The sequence below is a fragment of the Ambystoma mexicanum genome, chromosome 10 (assembly GCF_040938575.1).
Source record: "Ambystoma mexicanum isolate Mex_15411 chromosome 10, UKY_AmexF1_1, whole genome shotgun sequence".
Taxonomy (NCBI): Eukaryota; Metazoa; Chordata; class Amphibia; order Caudata; family Ambystomatidae; genus Ambystoma; species Ambystoma mexicanum.
In genome coordinates this window covers 1439681371-1439695246 of record NC_090932.1, presented here as the reverse complement: position 1 = coordinate 1439695246, position 13876 = coordinate 1439681371, and the positions used below count along the sequence as shown (strand labels likewise).

Here is a 13876-nt window from a genome sequence, read left to right as displayed (position 1 = left end):
GCAGTATGGAGTTGAAAACAGTGTTTGGGGCATGGGTGTGTCTTATGTAGCCCTCTGGTGTGCATTGCGTGCACCTGTGGCTTCATTTCTGGCGCCTGGGTTAATTTACCTCCAGCTGGAAATAATTCCCAGCTGTATTAGCGCTGCTTTTCGGCGCTAATACTGCCTTACATGCACTTGTGATACGGCTAATTGCGGTTTGGATTATCAGCGCTATTGGCGCCGGCTGTAATAGCCCTGGTACGTTTTGTGTCCGCCGGTACTTGCGCCGACTGGTAATCCGGCGGAGCGGTATTGGTGGCGCTAATTCCGTTACCACCGGATTTAAGGGGCACCGCCTAACCCCTGATGAGGCTCCATATCTGTTATCTTGTTCCTTTTTCTTTTTTTGTACATTCATAGCATGCTTTGCTTTCCTGACTCTCCTGTTTTGCGATATTGCAAAACTACACACCATATACATTCAGTAGCTAGGAACTGTGTTGGGAGAACTAAAGGTCCCCATAACAACGCTTTCTGCAAAGTATATTGTGGTTTAAAATGTGCATCATTCCCACGTAGCACCAAATGAAAAACATTTTTTCAAGTATTTCTTTGATACTGATATGCAGTGTCACAACGCACTAGACAATAGAAATGATTATCAGCAGTTAGAATAAACGCACATTTTTTTTTAAGGGTCTTGACATTAAACTCCTCAAGATAGTGGCCATGAATGACTGATTTTCTGGTATTACCACCCTTTCCTCAAAAATATATTGTAAATGAAAATATCATCAGCATGGGCTGCTCGCCATAGACTGATCATCCATTCAGAATAAAGCATGTGCAAAGCTTGAGGCCGTATTAATAGATAAATATATCTAAGAGTAGAAGGAAGTAATGCTCAAAGCAAAACCAATTATGGTGTATGGAAAGCTACATTTTACAGCTTGGTACAATTCACAAAATGATGGATAGAGACACGTTATACTCCTGAGGTAGACATCCTTAATTCTGTGTCAGTTATAAAAAGACAGATATACACAACACAAGAGTAAAACAGACTGGATTTATATAAACTTACCTGGTGTCTCTGTTGGTGTGCCAGATATACTTCTTGTGATACCAGACTGTGCTGCTATGGTCACATGCAATAGCAGTTCCGCTCTGTTCATCAAACTCTTAACCAACGTTTTTGTTTTGGTCATGAGATGTGATGATTTCGGAGTAAGTGAATTCACTTCTTGAAAGAACTTCTCTCTGCAAGAACATAAAACACATGTCTTATTTATTCAAAAACATGATTTTCATGAGACTCACTCCCTCCCCCTGCTTCATCCTACAACCCATGAACCCAAATTCAGGCCTACAATCAGAAATACCACATTAGCAGAACAAATTGGCAAGTATAACTGCTAGGAAGGATTTTCTTTTTGCTGCTTTCCTCCCATAGACTTCCTATGGAACAGGCTTTCTTTTTGCAATTGTTTGCCTCTGCCCTGACTTTTTGGAGAAAAGTAAATCCGTCAGCATTATGTCTCTAGTATTTTTGTTAACCCTTAAGGAGAACCTGGTCAGTCTCCTTAGACAGTACAGGCACTAGGTCTCCCTTAGAGGATTTCCTGTATTTTTAAAGCTGCACACATCACCTTGAAGTGAAGTGCATATTAAATGGATTATTTTTTTGCCGCAGATTCCTCATCAGATAGATATCTATTGCAGCGCCAGCTGCTCGGGAAACCTTTCGACAGGGGGCGTAGTGCACCATGACTCAGCGTCGACTACTCTTGCTTCGATGCGGTTGTCGTGGACTCCGGACATTACATTGGTCGTCGTACATATACCATGTCACTATTCCCCTGTACCTTAGTTCTTTTTTTCTGCGTGCACAGCACGCTATTAGAGGAACGTTCTCTCACGAGATTCTTTTTTTGTCACCGACGTTTGTCGATTGTTTGAAGCAAGTTTCAAAGTATGTCTAATCCCAAAGTCTATGGGTTTAGGCGCTGCAGCTCCAAGATATCCATCACGGACCCACATGACGTCTGCGTGTGGTGCCTCAGTGTCTGCCCCGAAGTCACTGCGGGACAGGGCTACGAAGCCCGCGGCAGGCCTGCTCCTGTCTTAATCTCCAGCACGCTCGCCCACCAGGTTGTCTGAAATTGATACGGAGGGGTCTACGCCTCAAAAGGAGGAGAGGCATCGTAAAAAGACCAAGAAGAGGCCCCATTTCCACAGCCACTCTTCTTCCGCTTCCTCCCCCAAAAAGAAAAGGCACCATCGGCGTAGACACGGATCTGACTCATCGAATGAGGTCTCTAAGTCGTTGTGACATCCAGGGCGAGTAGGAGGCTTTTAAGGAGCAGATGCTCGCAATGTTTAAGACAGCTGCTGCCAGCATTGGTGACACCTTGGCGCAGCAGGCTAAGGTGGCTCCAGTGGCACCCGGCGACCCCAAGGTGACCCCTACCACAACACTGTTGTCGATTTCAAGGCCTTCGGCCTCGGCACAGAGTATGGTTGGCCGGTCACTGGCACTGTTGATATCTAGTGCGTCTCGAGCGTGATATGTCCCTCTGCACCGATGGTAGTTCCGTCAACATCGGCGCCCAGAGGTCCTACGCTCCACAGTCAAGAGCACAGCTTTTCAACACTATGTCGACAATTTTTGATGACGGAGGCAACGGCATGTACACTGGTCTCGTCCCTACTTATGCTGGGTTCGGAGGCAGGGATTTCTTTGTTGATTAGGCAGATTTGATTACATTAGCTGAGAGCGTCCATGATGCGAGTGGCCTGGACACCTCTCCTCACTTACCTTTGTCAGGCTACGAATGTATTGATATATTGGAAGAGGGTCCCTCTCTACTGAGAAGGCCATGCCTTTCAATGTGGCTATCGTTGATCCCATCGCCACCTTGTGGCAGAGGCCGTGCACCACTACCGTGGTCAACTCGGACCTTACCAAGAGGTACAGGACAGCGTGGGATGACCCCGTCTATCTCTCCACCCATCCCAATCCAGAGGGGCTAGTGCTGCAGGCAGCCATATCTACACTACCTATGGATAGGTAAGGAAAGACGGTCGACGCCTATGCCAAAAAATTATTTTCCTCAGGCAGTATGGCCCCTAAGACTCTTAACGCACCATGCATGTTTGCCAAGTATTCTTTTGGCCTGTGGACAGCCATCGGGGAAGCAGCACAGTACATTCCCAATAGGGAAATGCGCAAGGGCATTGAGAGGATCGTGGACAATGGCACAGAGGTGGCCTGGCAGTTGCTGCAGACGCGCCTGGATGTCGCAAATTGTGTGGCTTGTTCGATGAGGACAGCTACCGTTTAAGGAGGCAGGTGTACCTGCATACATCAGAATTCTCGACCGACGTCCAGAGCAAGCTAATGGGCGTGGCCTTTGATGACGAGAACCACCTGTTCAACTTAAAGTCCTTAAAAAAGTTTAAGGATTCTACGCAAGCTGCCAAGTCACTACGCCTAGCTGTCCAACAGCTGGCAAAACCTGCCTTGTCCTTTGTCTCCAGAGGGAGAGGCTATAGGCGTTAAACCACCTTTCGCAGGAAAGCTCAGCTTCCGCAGCCCAGCTAAGGGCAGAGGCGTTTCCCACGCTCCAGAAGCAGCTAGGCCCTCGAAACTGCTTTGATTTCTCCCCCATGGTTCACCGGTTGGAGGTCAGATAGGTGAGAACTAGGCCCAGTGGCGGTAAGCTACTTCTGATGACAGCGGCTTCCAGCCGCTTTTTTATTAGGTCTCACGGCCTCCTACATTTTCCTAGTGCCAGAGGCCAGACTGCAGATGTGGTCCCTGCAATGGCTCCTGTGGGGTCAATGGTCCCAGTATTTCAGCACTTTGAGAGACATTATAAAAGTGTCCAGGTCATTGGCCAACAATCTCTCATGGTGGGCCTGCAGCGAGAACATGTTGGCAGGGGAACTTTTCTGGCCTCTGTGGTCCCAGGGCAGGGTGGTCACAGCCACGTAACTGGAAGGTTGGGGTGCTCACTGCAAGGACTTGCAGGTGAGCAGCCTTTGGTCAAAGATGGAAGCACAGTGGCACAAACAGGCTTGAGCTGCGAGCAATCAGGTTGGCTTTGAAAGTGTTCTCGCCCTCTCTACAAGGGAAGCCTGCCCCAATTATGACTGACAATACGGTGGCCATGCACTACCTGAACAAGCAGGGTGACGTGCGCTCCCTCCCGTTTGCAGGCAGGCAATGCATCTGTGGTTCTGGCTCATGGAGAATCTGTTGTCAGTCTCAGCAATGCATCTGGCAGGGACAATGGTTTGGCAGACGCTCTGAACAGGCAGAGCACAGTCTCACACAAGTGGGATATGTGCCAAGAAGTCCTGGAAGAGGTCTTCTCTAAGTGGGGTACCATGGCAGTGGATCTGTTTGCCATGGAGTACAACAGGAAGTGTAGACAGTTTTGCTCAAGCGAATTTCCATTAAGAGGTGCACTGGGTGATGTGTTTCTGGTGGACTGGACCTGCCATCTCCACTACGCTTTCCCTCTGATTCCCGTCAGCCCTTGGGTCCTCAGGAGGTTGAGGATACTCCGAGCAACCCTGATCTTGAATGCCCCGGATTAGGCAAGGAGAACTTGGTTCTCTGATCTCCTGGACTTGCCCATCTGCCCACCTCTTTGGTTGCCTTGGTTTCTGGATCTTCTGTCCCGGTCAGAAGGTCGGGTACTCCACCCGAAACTGGCTCAACCTACATGAGTGGCTTTTGAGAGGATGAGGTATGACAACTCGGATCTCTCAGAAGTAGTTTTGGAGGTACTACTGGCTGCACGTATACCGTCAACAAGTTTGCTGTATGCATTCATGTGGAGAAGATTTGCAGCGTGGTGCAGAGAGCATGATGTAGACCCAATCTCCTGCCCCACCACTTACAGTGATGGAGGGTTCCTTCTGTCATTGGCCTCGTCGGACCTTCAGGTCACCAGAGTCAAAAGATACCGGACGGCTTGCATTGTGATCAAACGGTCTCCACATAAAGGGTTTTTATGATACTGGTTATGGCCCAATTCCTGAAGGGCCTTGTGAATATGTTTCAGCCTGTTCCCTTTGTTGTTCCAGACTGGGACCTTAATTTGGTTCTTACCTATCTCATGGTGGCTCCCTTTGAGCTTTTGGATTCTTGTTCCATTAGACTGCTCACTTTGAAGACTGCTTTTTCAGTAGCAATTACATCAGCCAGACAGGTCAGCGAGTTGCAGGCCCTGTCATGCAAGCTGCCCTTTCTCTGGTTCTTTAGGGAGAATGTTTCTCTAAACATTCCAGGATGGACTAGTGGCAGTGGATAATTTTTCAGTATACTCTAAAATGGCCCTGCCACGAGATTTTTGCCTCTCCTTTGGGTATTTTAAACATTGTCCTTCTTCTTGCCCTCTTGGATATGGAATTGCCATACCTAGGAACGCCTTTTCTATGACAAAGCCTCAAAGCGTGTGCCTGGATGTGGAGGCTTGGACTGTCTGGTTACAGTCCACATTTGAGTCACAGAGTGGCTGTTGCTGGCCAGAATGTTTGCCAGTGGCTGTCCATGATTGGTTTGGTTTGTCCATGATTGGACAGCCACTGCCAGTTTGAATTGTGCAGATCGTTACCTTTGGTGGTCCTGGTGTTGACTCCAGTCCGAATCCAAGAGAAAATGTTGACTATTGCAGCCATTCAAAAGATCATTTTAGCTAAGACCCCTACGAAGAACTGCAGCCAGCTGAAGACCAGAGGATGACTGTTGCAGCAGACCAGCATTGCCTCCAGCCAAGTCCCAGTGAAGCCCTGCTCTGGCCTGATCTCAAGAAGGGCCTCGTTGGTGCTTCGACCTTTGGAAAGTGGAAATAACCTGTCTCAACCCCTGCATGAGGATCCGTGTCTCCTGAGCCTTTGTAAGTGTCCAGGACCACCTGGTGAACAGACCAGAGCTCTCTCCTTGGTCACCTAACTGCAGCAATCGCTGTCCCGAGTGCATCCGTCGATCTTGGTTGATCTTTACTTGTACAACAAGACGTCTGCTGCTGCAGTTGCAGCCTCCTTCACTGAAGAGAAGCTGTTCAGGGCCCTGCTCTTTTGTTTGTCCTACAATGATCTGTTAGTAATGATTTACTTTTTGGAAGTTTCCGTCCATAGATTTCTATGGGATCATCTTTCTTTTTGTTTCTTTTGAACCATGTCCTGACTTTTTGGATATAAGTAAAGCCGCTTGTTTTACTTCCCTTGCCCGTTTTGCTCATTCTTCCGGGGAAGCTGGCTAGTCCCCAAGACTATATATTTTTTTGTATTTTTTTTGTGTCTATGGTTTAAACAATAAAACCTTTACACAAAATACCATAAACAGTAAGAAAAGCTATAAATTATAAAACAAATCCCAATTACATACAATGTAAAACATCCACATTCATCTGTCACTATACATAAGCCAAACATAATTCCTTAAAACCATGTATATAGTGCAAAAAGCAAGTTCCTAAAAGACATCATCCAAAACCAAAATTAAAAACATGCAACCATTTTTTCAAATATTTCTCAAATATAAAAGGAAGCTGAGACAACAATCAATGGAGATCAGTAATGCATTTTAGCCCAAAATTGATCTTCTCCAATATTTTCAATATTATGTTCAAACTTTCCATATCCTCTTGTATAATGCAAACTCAGCTTTTAACATTGCGTCAGGATATGTCGTGAAGTTTCTATATCGTTACATAACCTAAATTTGCACAACGCATAAAAGTATATTGTCCCAAGCACTGAGATCTTCCATAGTTCATAGTTCATAAAACATTAAAACAGAGAAATTACTCCCCATAATATTCTTTCTATGGATTCTTCTCCTGCAGATTCCTCATCAGATAGATATCCTCATCCAGCTCTGCTGCTTGGAAAATTCTTCGACAGGGGGCGTAGTGGACCTCGACTCGGCTGTCGACCCATCTTGCTTGGTGCTCGATCGTCGGCTCCGGACATGATGTCAGGCTTTGAATATATACTGCATCACTACGCCCCTTACCTCAGTTCCCACCTTTTTTGGGGGAAGAGTGACAGGACAAAAAGGACGTATCCCCTCTTGCCAGCCTGTACTTGTTAGTGAAAATGGAGTTGACTGGGGGACTAGAGCAAGCCATTGCCACAAGGAGGCGACTGGGTCGGCTATAGCCGGATTTAGTGACATGTGCCTCTCCATAGTGGGACCTTCGTCCAAGTTATCAGTTAGTTCGAATGTCCTGAGCTGGCACTGCAAAAGCATTCAGCCCCAGAGTGTCAACCACTCTGTCTACTAGTGCTCTAAATTCGGCATGGGCATCTGTGTATGGCTGAGTCTGCTGCAACTCAACATCTGGGGATGTATCTAGTCCATTGGCATCATGCAGCCCCTGTGCCGAAGGCAGGAGTCTGCCTGTCATCAAAATAAACTACTCCACCAGCCCCTGCATATATAGGGTCAACATCGCCCTTATCGTCCCCACCAACGGCACCAAGAATGTGCACCATGGAGCTGAAGAAATCAGACTGGTAAAGTGGGACGAAGAATTGATCGTCGCTAGTCGGCACAGAGTGCTTATCCTTCGATGATGAAGGGGTGCTGTCTGCGTTGGCCGAACGTTTGGCACAGAGGGCACATCAAGAAGGATGCAGCCCTGAGGCTCACAGGAAGGTTCCAGCTTCAAAATCTTACCCGCCTTCTTTGGCACCAAGCCCAAAGTCTCCCCTGGCGCCAATGGCGTCGGTATCGGTACTTGCATGGGTTCGGGGTCACCGAGTGCCACTGAAGCCACCTGCTTCAGGGGCGCACCTACAGCTGCCTTTTCAAACATTGCAAGCATCTGCGCCTTGAAATCCTCCCACTCTTGACGAGTTGTCGGCCCCGCCGACAACTTACCTCCTTCCGACCAGGAACCAGAGCCGCGTTGGTGTCAGTGATGCCTATTCTTTTTATGAGAGGACGAAGACGAATGGCTCTGCAGTGGAATCGCTTCTTCGTCTTGCACCAATGTTTACTCTCCTCCTCATGGGTAGGTCCTTTCATTTTGGCCTCTGAGGACCGAACGGTCATCCACGCAGGCGATTTTGACGGCAGTCGGCGCACCACAAGCTTGGATGCCCGCTCCCGAAGAGACTTCAGGTTCATTTTCCCACACCCATGCCAAGGCACCACACACAGATGTGTGTGTCGATCAGTGGCATCTTGGAGCCATAGTCAGTGCAGCGCTTGAACCCCGAAATTTGAGCTGCAGACATCACATGGACAAGAAAAAACACCAGGTCTGATGAGAAATCGTCAAACGGAATCGAGGACTCGATGAGTAAATGGCTTTGTTCCTCAAGAGCAGTGTGTCGAGCAAGTGGAAAAAAGGAACTGAGGTAAGGGTGTAGTGACATAGTATGTATAAGACGTCTGACGTCACGTCCGGAGCAGACGATCGAGCACCGAGCAAGACGGATCAACGGTCAATGGCCGAGTCGAGGCCAACTATGCCCCTTGTCGAAGAATTTTCAGAGTAGCAGAGTTGGATGAGGATATCTATCCGATGAGGAATCTGTGGGAGAAGTCTGAACATAAAAGCAGCTAATTGACAATTGTTTTTCTTAGCAAGTAGTCAAATGGTTTAGGAAAATAGACTTTTTGCCGAACATCTTGGTATTTAGATTTTCCATTGAGATATTTGATCAATTCACTTCTATCCCAGACAGTAGATTTGCTTTTCATTTCTTTAGCATTAAGAGCAAAATTAAAGGGAGGCAATATATTTAAACCAATATAACGATGGAAACGTTCAATCTCCTTAATAAGTAGTTTCAACCATAAAGCTAGCAAGGAGGTTTCGTCATCCTTCATGGTAAATGATTTTAAATCCATGATGCTTCTAGCTGTCCTCCATAAGGTAAGATTCGAAATAAGCACTAATTCGCACCACAAAGCCCCAACACAGAGAGCGAGATAGTCCCAAAGTGGAAGGCCAACGGTTATCGGCAAGACCTTTCATCCAAATAACTTACTTCTCAAGGAAGGTTTCCATCCCGTACAAAATCGAATGAAATAATATTTGTAGTATACTATTTCAATATTCCCTCCAGGGAGAATCCACATTTGGTAGATACAGAAGCTTTGATAAGGTAATATTTTGCAAGGATGTTAGGAAACATATTTTTATACAAGACATCATAACCCAGACAGCTACCGATCTTAAAGGAATAGTGCGCTCAAAAATGTTATTGTCCCGAGCGTTCGGGCATGTGGTTTTCAGCAAACTGATCGATCGTAAAAACATTTCCTATGCACCTTACCTTAGTTCTCCGCACTTTTACACATGCAAAATCAACGAGGGGGGCGCGGCCATCTTGTGCTAATCTTATCCGTGGATCGATCGCCCTAAAAGAGCCCCTGCGGCACTAAATCATATCACGTGCCCCTGAAGCTGACATTACTAGATGCGTAAGGCCCATTTCACAACGTGAATGCACGTCTCGTGTCAACGTTTTCTGTGCGCCAGCTAATGGCGTGTCTCCACAGAAATGGCAGGATGCCTCTTTCCTCAATAAGAATAAACAGACCGTTTCTCATCAGACAACATCAGAGTTGCTTTTTCAATCGTTTCACTGTTTGTGTCTGTGACTCATTTCTGCTCTGTTCATCTATATCCGTTGCACAGAGCCCATGCAAACAGATACTTATACTAGCATTACTATTGATTTTAATTTTGTTGTATAATGGCAACAATTCAGCCCTACCAGTACGAGGCGGAATTAGTTGATAGAGAAAGATGCAGAAACGATGTGGCATCGGCCAGTTGGGAAGACGAATCACTGCATCCTGAGCTAGGACCTAGTTGCATGGAAGACGTTTCCACCTGGCGTACCTGCAATCGGTGCAAGGCCATGCCAACCGAGGAGGAGAACTGCTGCTGCCGAGAAAACGTTGGATGCTTGGCCTACATTATCGGAAGAAGACGCACCACCGCTATGCATTATCGGGCTGCATGACTTCAGGGCAGTCTGCCTCACAAGGTTGTGTTGAGGATTAGAATGGTGCTTATGCACGAACTTCACGCAACAGTTCGCCCTCGCAATTCAAGTAACGAATAAGTGTACTCTAGATGGGATGTCATTTTGACCACTGAGGCCACTAACATTACATGTTTGTCTCCTATATTGTCATAACTTTGATCTATCACTGCCAAATGAAGGTAGTCTGCCAATTGAATACATTTCTCGCGCTTTGGGGAAATCAGAGTGTTCATCTTGTGTGTCTTTCACGTTCAACTAAAAAACAATATTTCGTTGTGCCCCAAACGTTATGGATTGCATGAGTGTTTGCTTTTGTAATATGTCTACACTTCGAAGCCCAAGTTGATTGATCCATGAAGTAACATTTGTACATGCAACTATGCCATGGCATACAGGGTGCATTTTCAAGTAAGGTTTGTACGCTTATCAGGTTCATTTAAATACAGTACGTGTGTTTCTCTTCCACAGGTGGTAGAGGCTGGTGGCCTACCGTTCATTTACACAGTGGCTTTATGAGAGGCTTGGATTCCGAATTCAACGAGTAATACCCGCCTATGTCCTTGCAAACATTCGGGACAAATTCCCCAGTGACACCGGACAGTACAGGGGGTTTTCCCACACTGTGCTGCAACCCGAAGTATACAATTTGTAGTATATTTGTGCCATCAACATCAGCAACAAAAGAGCTTTCATGAATAGTTTCAATTTTTTTGTGAATCAAGGAGACGCTCACTTGTCCATGAGGCACATGAAAGAATGGTTGGTGCCCTTTTACGCTCACCTCCTCTGCAACAATCCATCCCCCCCCCTCCATTATAAATGGCCAAGATGCCAAATACCATATACACTTAAAAGGTATCTTGCTCACAGGGACCATTGTTCACATGGCCTCCCCAGACCCAGGGTCTCCAGGGTCCCCTGAAGTAGACCGTGCCCCTGCAATCCACATAGGTGTGTCTCCCTAAAGCAGTGTTCCGGCCCTTTTCTGCACGCCTCTTGACCATCCATCCATCCATCCATCCATCCATCCATCCATCCATCCATCCATCCATCCATCCACCCTCCACTATCAATGCCAGTTCGCACCTGTGGTCGTGTGATCCCAAGGGGGCTGGCAGGGTGGGAAGGGCCAAGGTGCCAAACACCATGTACACTTCAAAATGCACAGAGACCATTCTTCACATGGCCTCCCCAGAACCAGTGTCTCCAGGCTCCCCTGAAGCAGACCTTGCCAGACACATGTCACACATTCACATACACGCCAACTTTTCTAATCCTTTATAAACCCCTTGATATTTATCCAGAGAACATCTCGGAGCACTGGAAGTCAACTCTTGAACGTGCTACCTGTTCTCCTGCTACTAGCTCCGCTGCTTGCTGAATCGAATTGTTTGTTAGTCAAGGTAAGGGCAGGTCACCTATTAACATCTCTATATTCATCTCTTTCTGATCTCAAATTTTCTATCTATTTTGAACGAATGTACCCAGTAGTGTAATGTTAATTCATCTCAATGACTTTATGATTGACTAATGTTTCAAGTATTCTGATCTCGATATATAGCACATTTCATCAGTGTCTCTTGTAATTTAATCGCATCTTTCTTTGATCATGTCTATAAGAATGTTTCCTTTTGATGCATGAAAGTACATTCAACGGACGAGTAACACGTTACGGTTTGCGTCATATCAATCAATTCTGTATGAAAGTTATCCCAGTGTAGATTCGACTAACCTACACAGGTTTTGCTTCTTTGACCAAAACAAACATTGCATAGACAGCTGTGATATAACTCCATCAATCTCATGCATACAGTACAAAATTCTTTTGTAATTATTTATATCTTTTTATACAGATCTTATAGATTTTTCAAGAATGCCTGCTTGTATGGTTTAGGGTTGTCGTTCTAGGTGCCATGTCAAAAGTCAGGGTACAATCCTGCATACATTCCGGAAGGATATTGATTTAATAAGAAGATGGGTTTGATATTGTGGTTTTGTGGTGGACGAGATTGAAAGTAGAGCCCAGGCTGTCTTGGGAGACTTCAGGGCCAAACAATTCTGCATCTGCAGCCTGCAGTTTACCGAGGATATGTACAACCAATTTTAGTACACAAAAAAGCATCAACGCAGAATGTTTCGTAAATTGCTTCCAAACGCAATTCCAACTCTATTGATGCACACGCTGCATCGCGCGATTCTCGGATGATGAATTAGCTATAGGCAGTGAGGTACTGAAAAGGTAACTTCATGTACGGATTGGTGCTTTCGGTGTAAATATATCTTACTAAAGTTCGCATTTTATCAGATTGTATTATATTTTAACTATACCATATTTTACTATACATCAGTCCCTGGTTTATGGAGCCTCAAATGAAGTAATTATGACCATGGAAAACAATGCCATAATGCCCTTCAAAAAAAGCATAATGTTTTCGTAATTGGTTGCTTGACATGTCAATTTCTTTAGGAAAGCATACTGAAGGAAACACAGACCCTCGCAAGCGAGGAAACCACCGACACGTCCAGTATACCAATGGTGAGTCTTACAGACTTGCAGAAATTTGTATTCCCAACAGTTGGATCTTCCCACATATCTAATGCAAATCTAATTTTCCCTTTTACACTTTATGATAATGCACTGAAACTGAAAAATATTATTAGTAAACACCAAATTCAAGCACCTATCAGGGAATTTTATTTCACTTTTCAATTACAAGAATGTATTATGCTGGGAATTTCAAATAATATGAAATTGTTTATGTATCCGTCGGTTGTTTACACTATGTGTTTCTCTATATATGTACCTTGTCTGCATCCCATTGTCTGTTCCATTTTGCTGTTTTCATCCATAAAAAAGCAAGTACTGTGTTACAGGGGGGATGCTGGTACTTCGGCAACAATTACATCGTCCTTTGCAGCTGCTCCAGAATATGAGGGATGCGTACTGACAGTTCCTTTGAATGAAAAAGTACATCCTACATAGGATACTATTAGACAGTGACATTCATATAAACGTGCACTGTTTCAAACTTGTATGATTTCAGTTCTAATGTTACACTTTCTCCCTAATGCAGAATACATTGCACAATGTTTGAGGGCAACATTACAATCAGTATGTTTTGCACGGTGATCTCTGATCAAGTACACTTGCCATCAATCAGGTGAAATTTGAAATGTATATTTTGACTAAATGACATACACTGTTTGCGAGGATATGTGTGTAAGCGATGTGTGCGATGAAAGATTTGAATTTCCAATACGATTGACTTTTGCTAATTTGTTTATGAATATTCTATTGAAGGAATGTACACAAGGTGTGGAATTAGAAGTGGAGGCCCATGGATCAGAGGTGGTGGATCAGCTTGCTGGTGCGGTCGTTGCAAAGAAGACCACAGTTTCACAGAAAATCAAGAGAACAAGGGCAACAAACAACCAATTTTGTTTTCTATAAGCGTTTTTGGCTGGTGTTTTCTTCATAACATGTTTTTGTATTTAAAGTGCTATCTGCTGTATGTGTGCTATACATTGAACATGTTTTACAACACATCTCCTAGAGGCCCAGAAGGGAAAGAAGTACAAAGACACTGACAACAAATGAAACCAATGATGTCGCTTGCCAAACAGATTTCATCATGGAGCAACTACTACTTGAGGCGCAGGGTGGTCCAGTCAATAAGCTGACTCGTGATGCTTATGCCCAATGCCCTGAAACTGAATAGAATGTGCCTGGCGAAGCCAGCAAAGTGTTCTTGGACCATTGCTACAATGTGAGAACTTGACAAGAGGAAACTGAATATAATGAAGATGCATTGGAATTCCTCGCAGACCACTTGACACAATCTACACCTGCAAAAAAGGTCCACCCAAT

At 45.2% G+C, this 13876-nt stretch overlaps 1 protein-coding gene across 8 annotated transcripts in view; it reads right to left on the bottom strand.

Moving 5' to 3' along the window:
• The window catches only part of HECTD4 (HECT domain E3 ubiquitin protein ligase 4), a 4298785-nt gene that overhangs the window by 2990770 nt on the left and 1294139 nt on the right, over positions 1 to 13876 (bottom strand). For all 8 annotated transcript variants that reach the window (XM_069619495.1, XM_069619492.1, XM_069619493.1 and 5 more), the window contains exon 29: positions 1067 to 1242. In XM_069619495.1, the coding sequence (XP_069475596.1) occupies positions 1067 to 1242 (176 nt within the window). The remainder of the gene's footprint in view (positions 1 to 1066; positions 1243 to 13876) is intronic.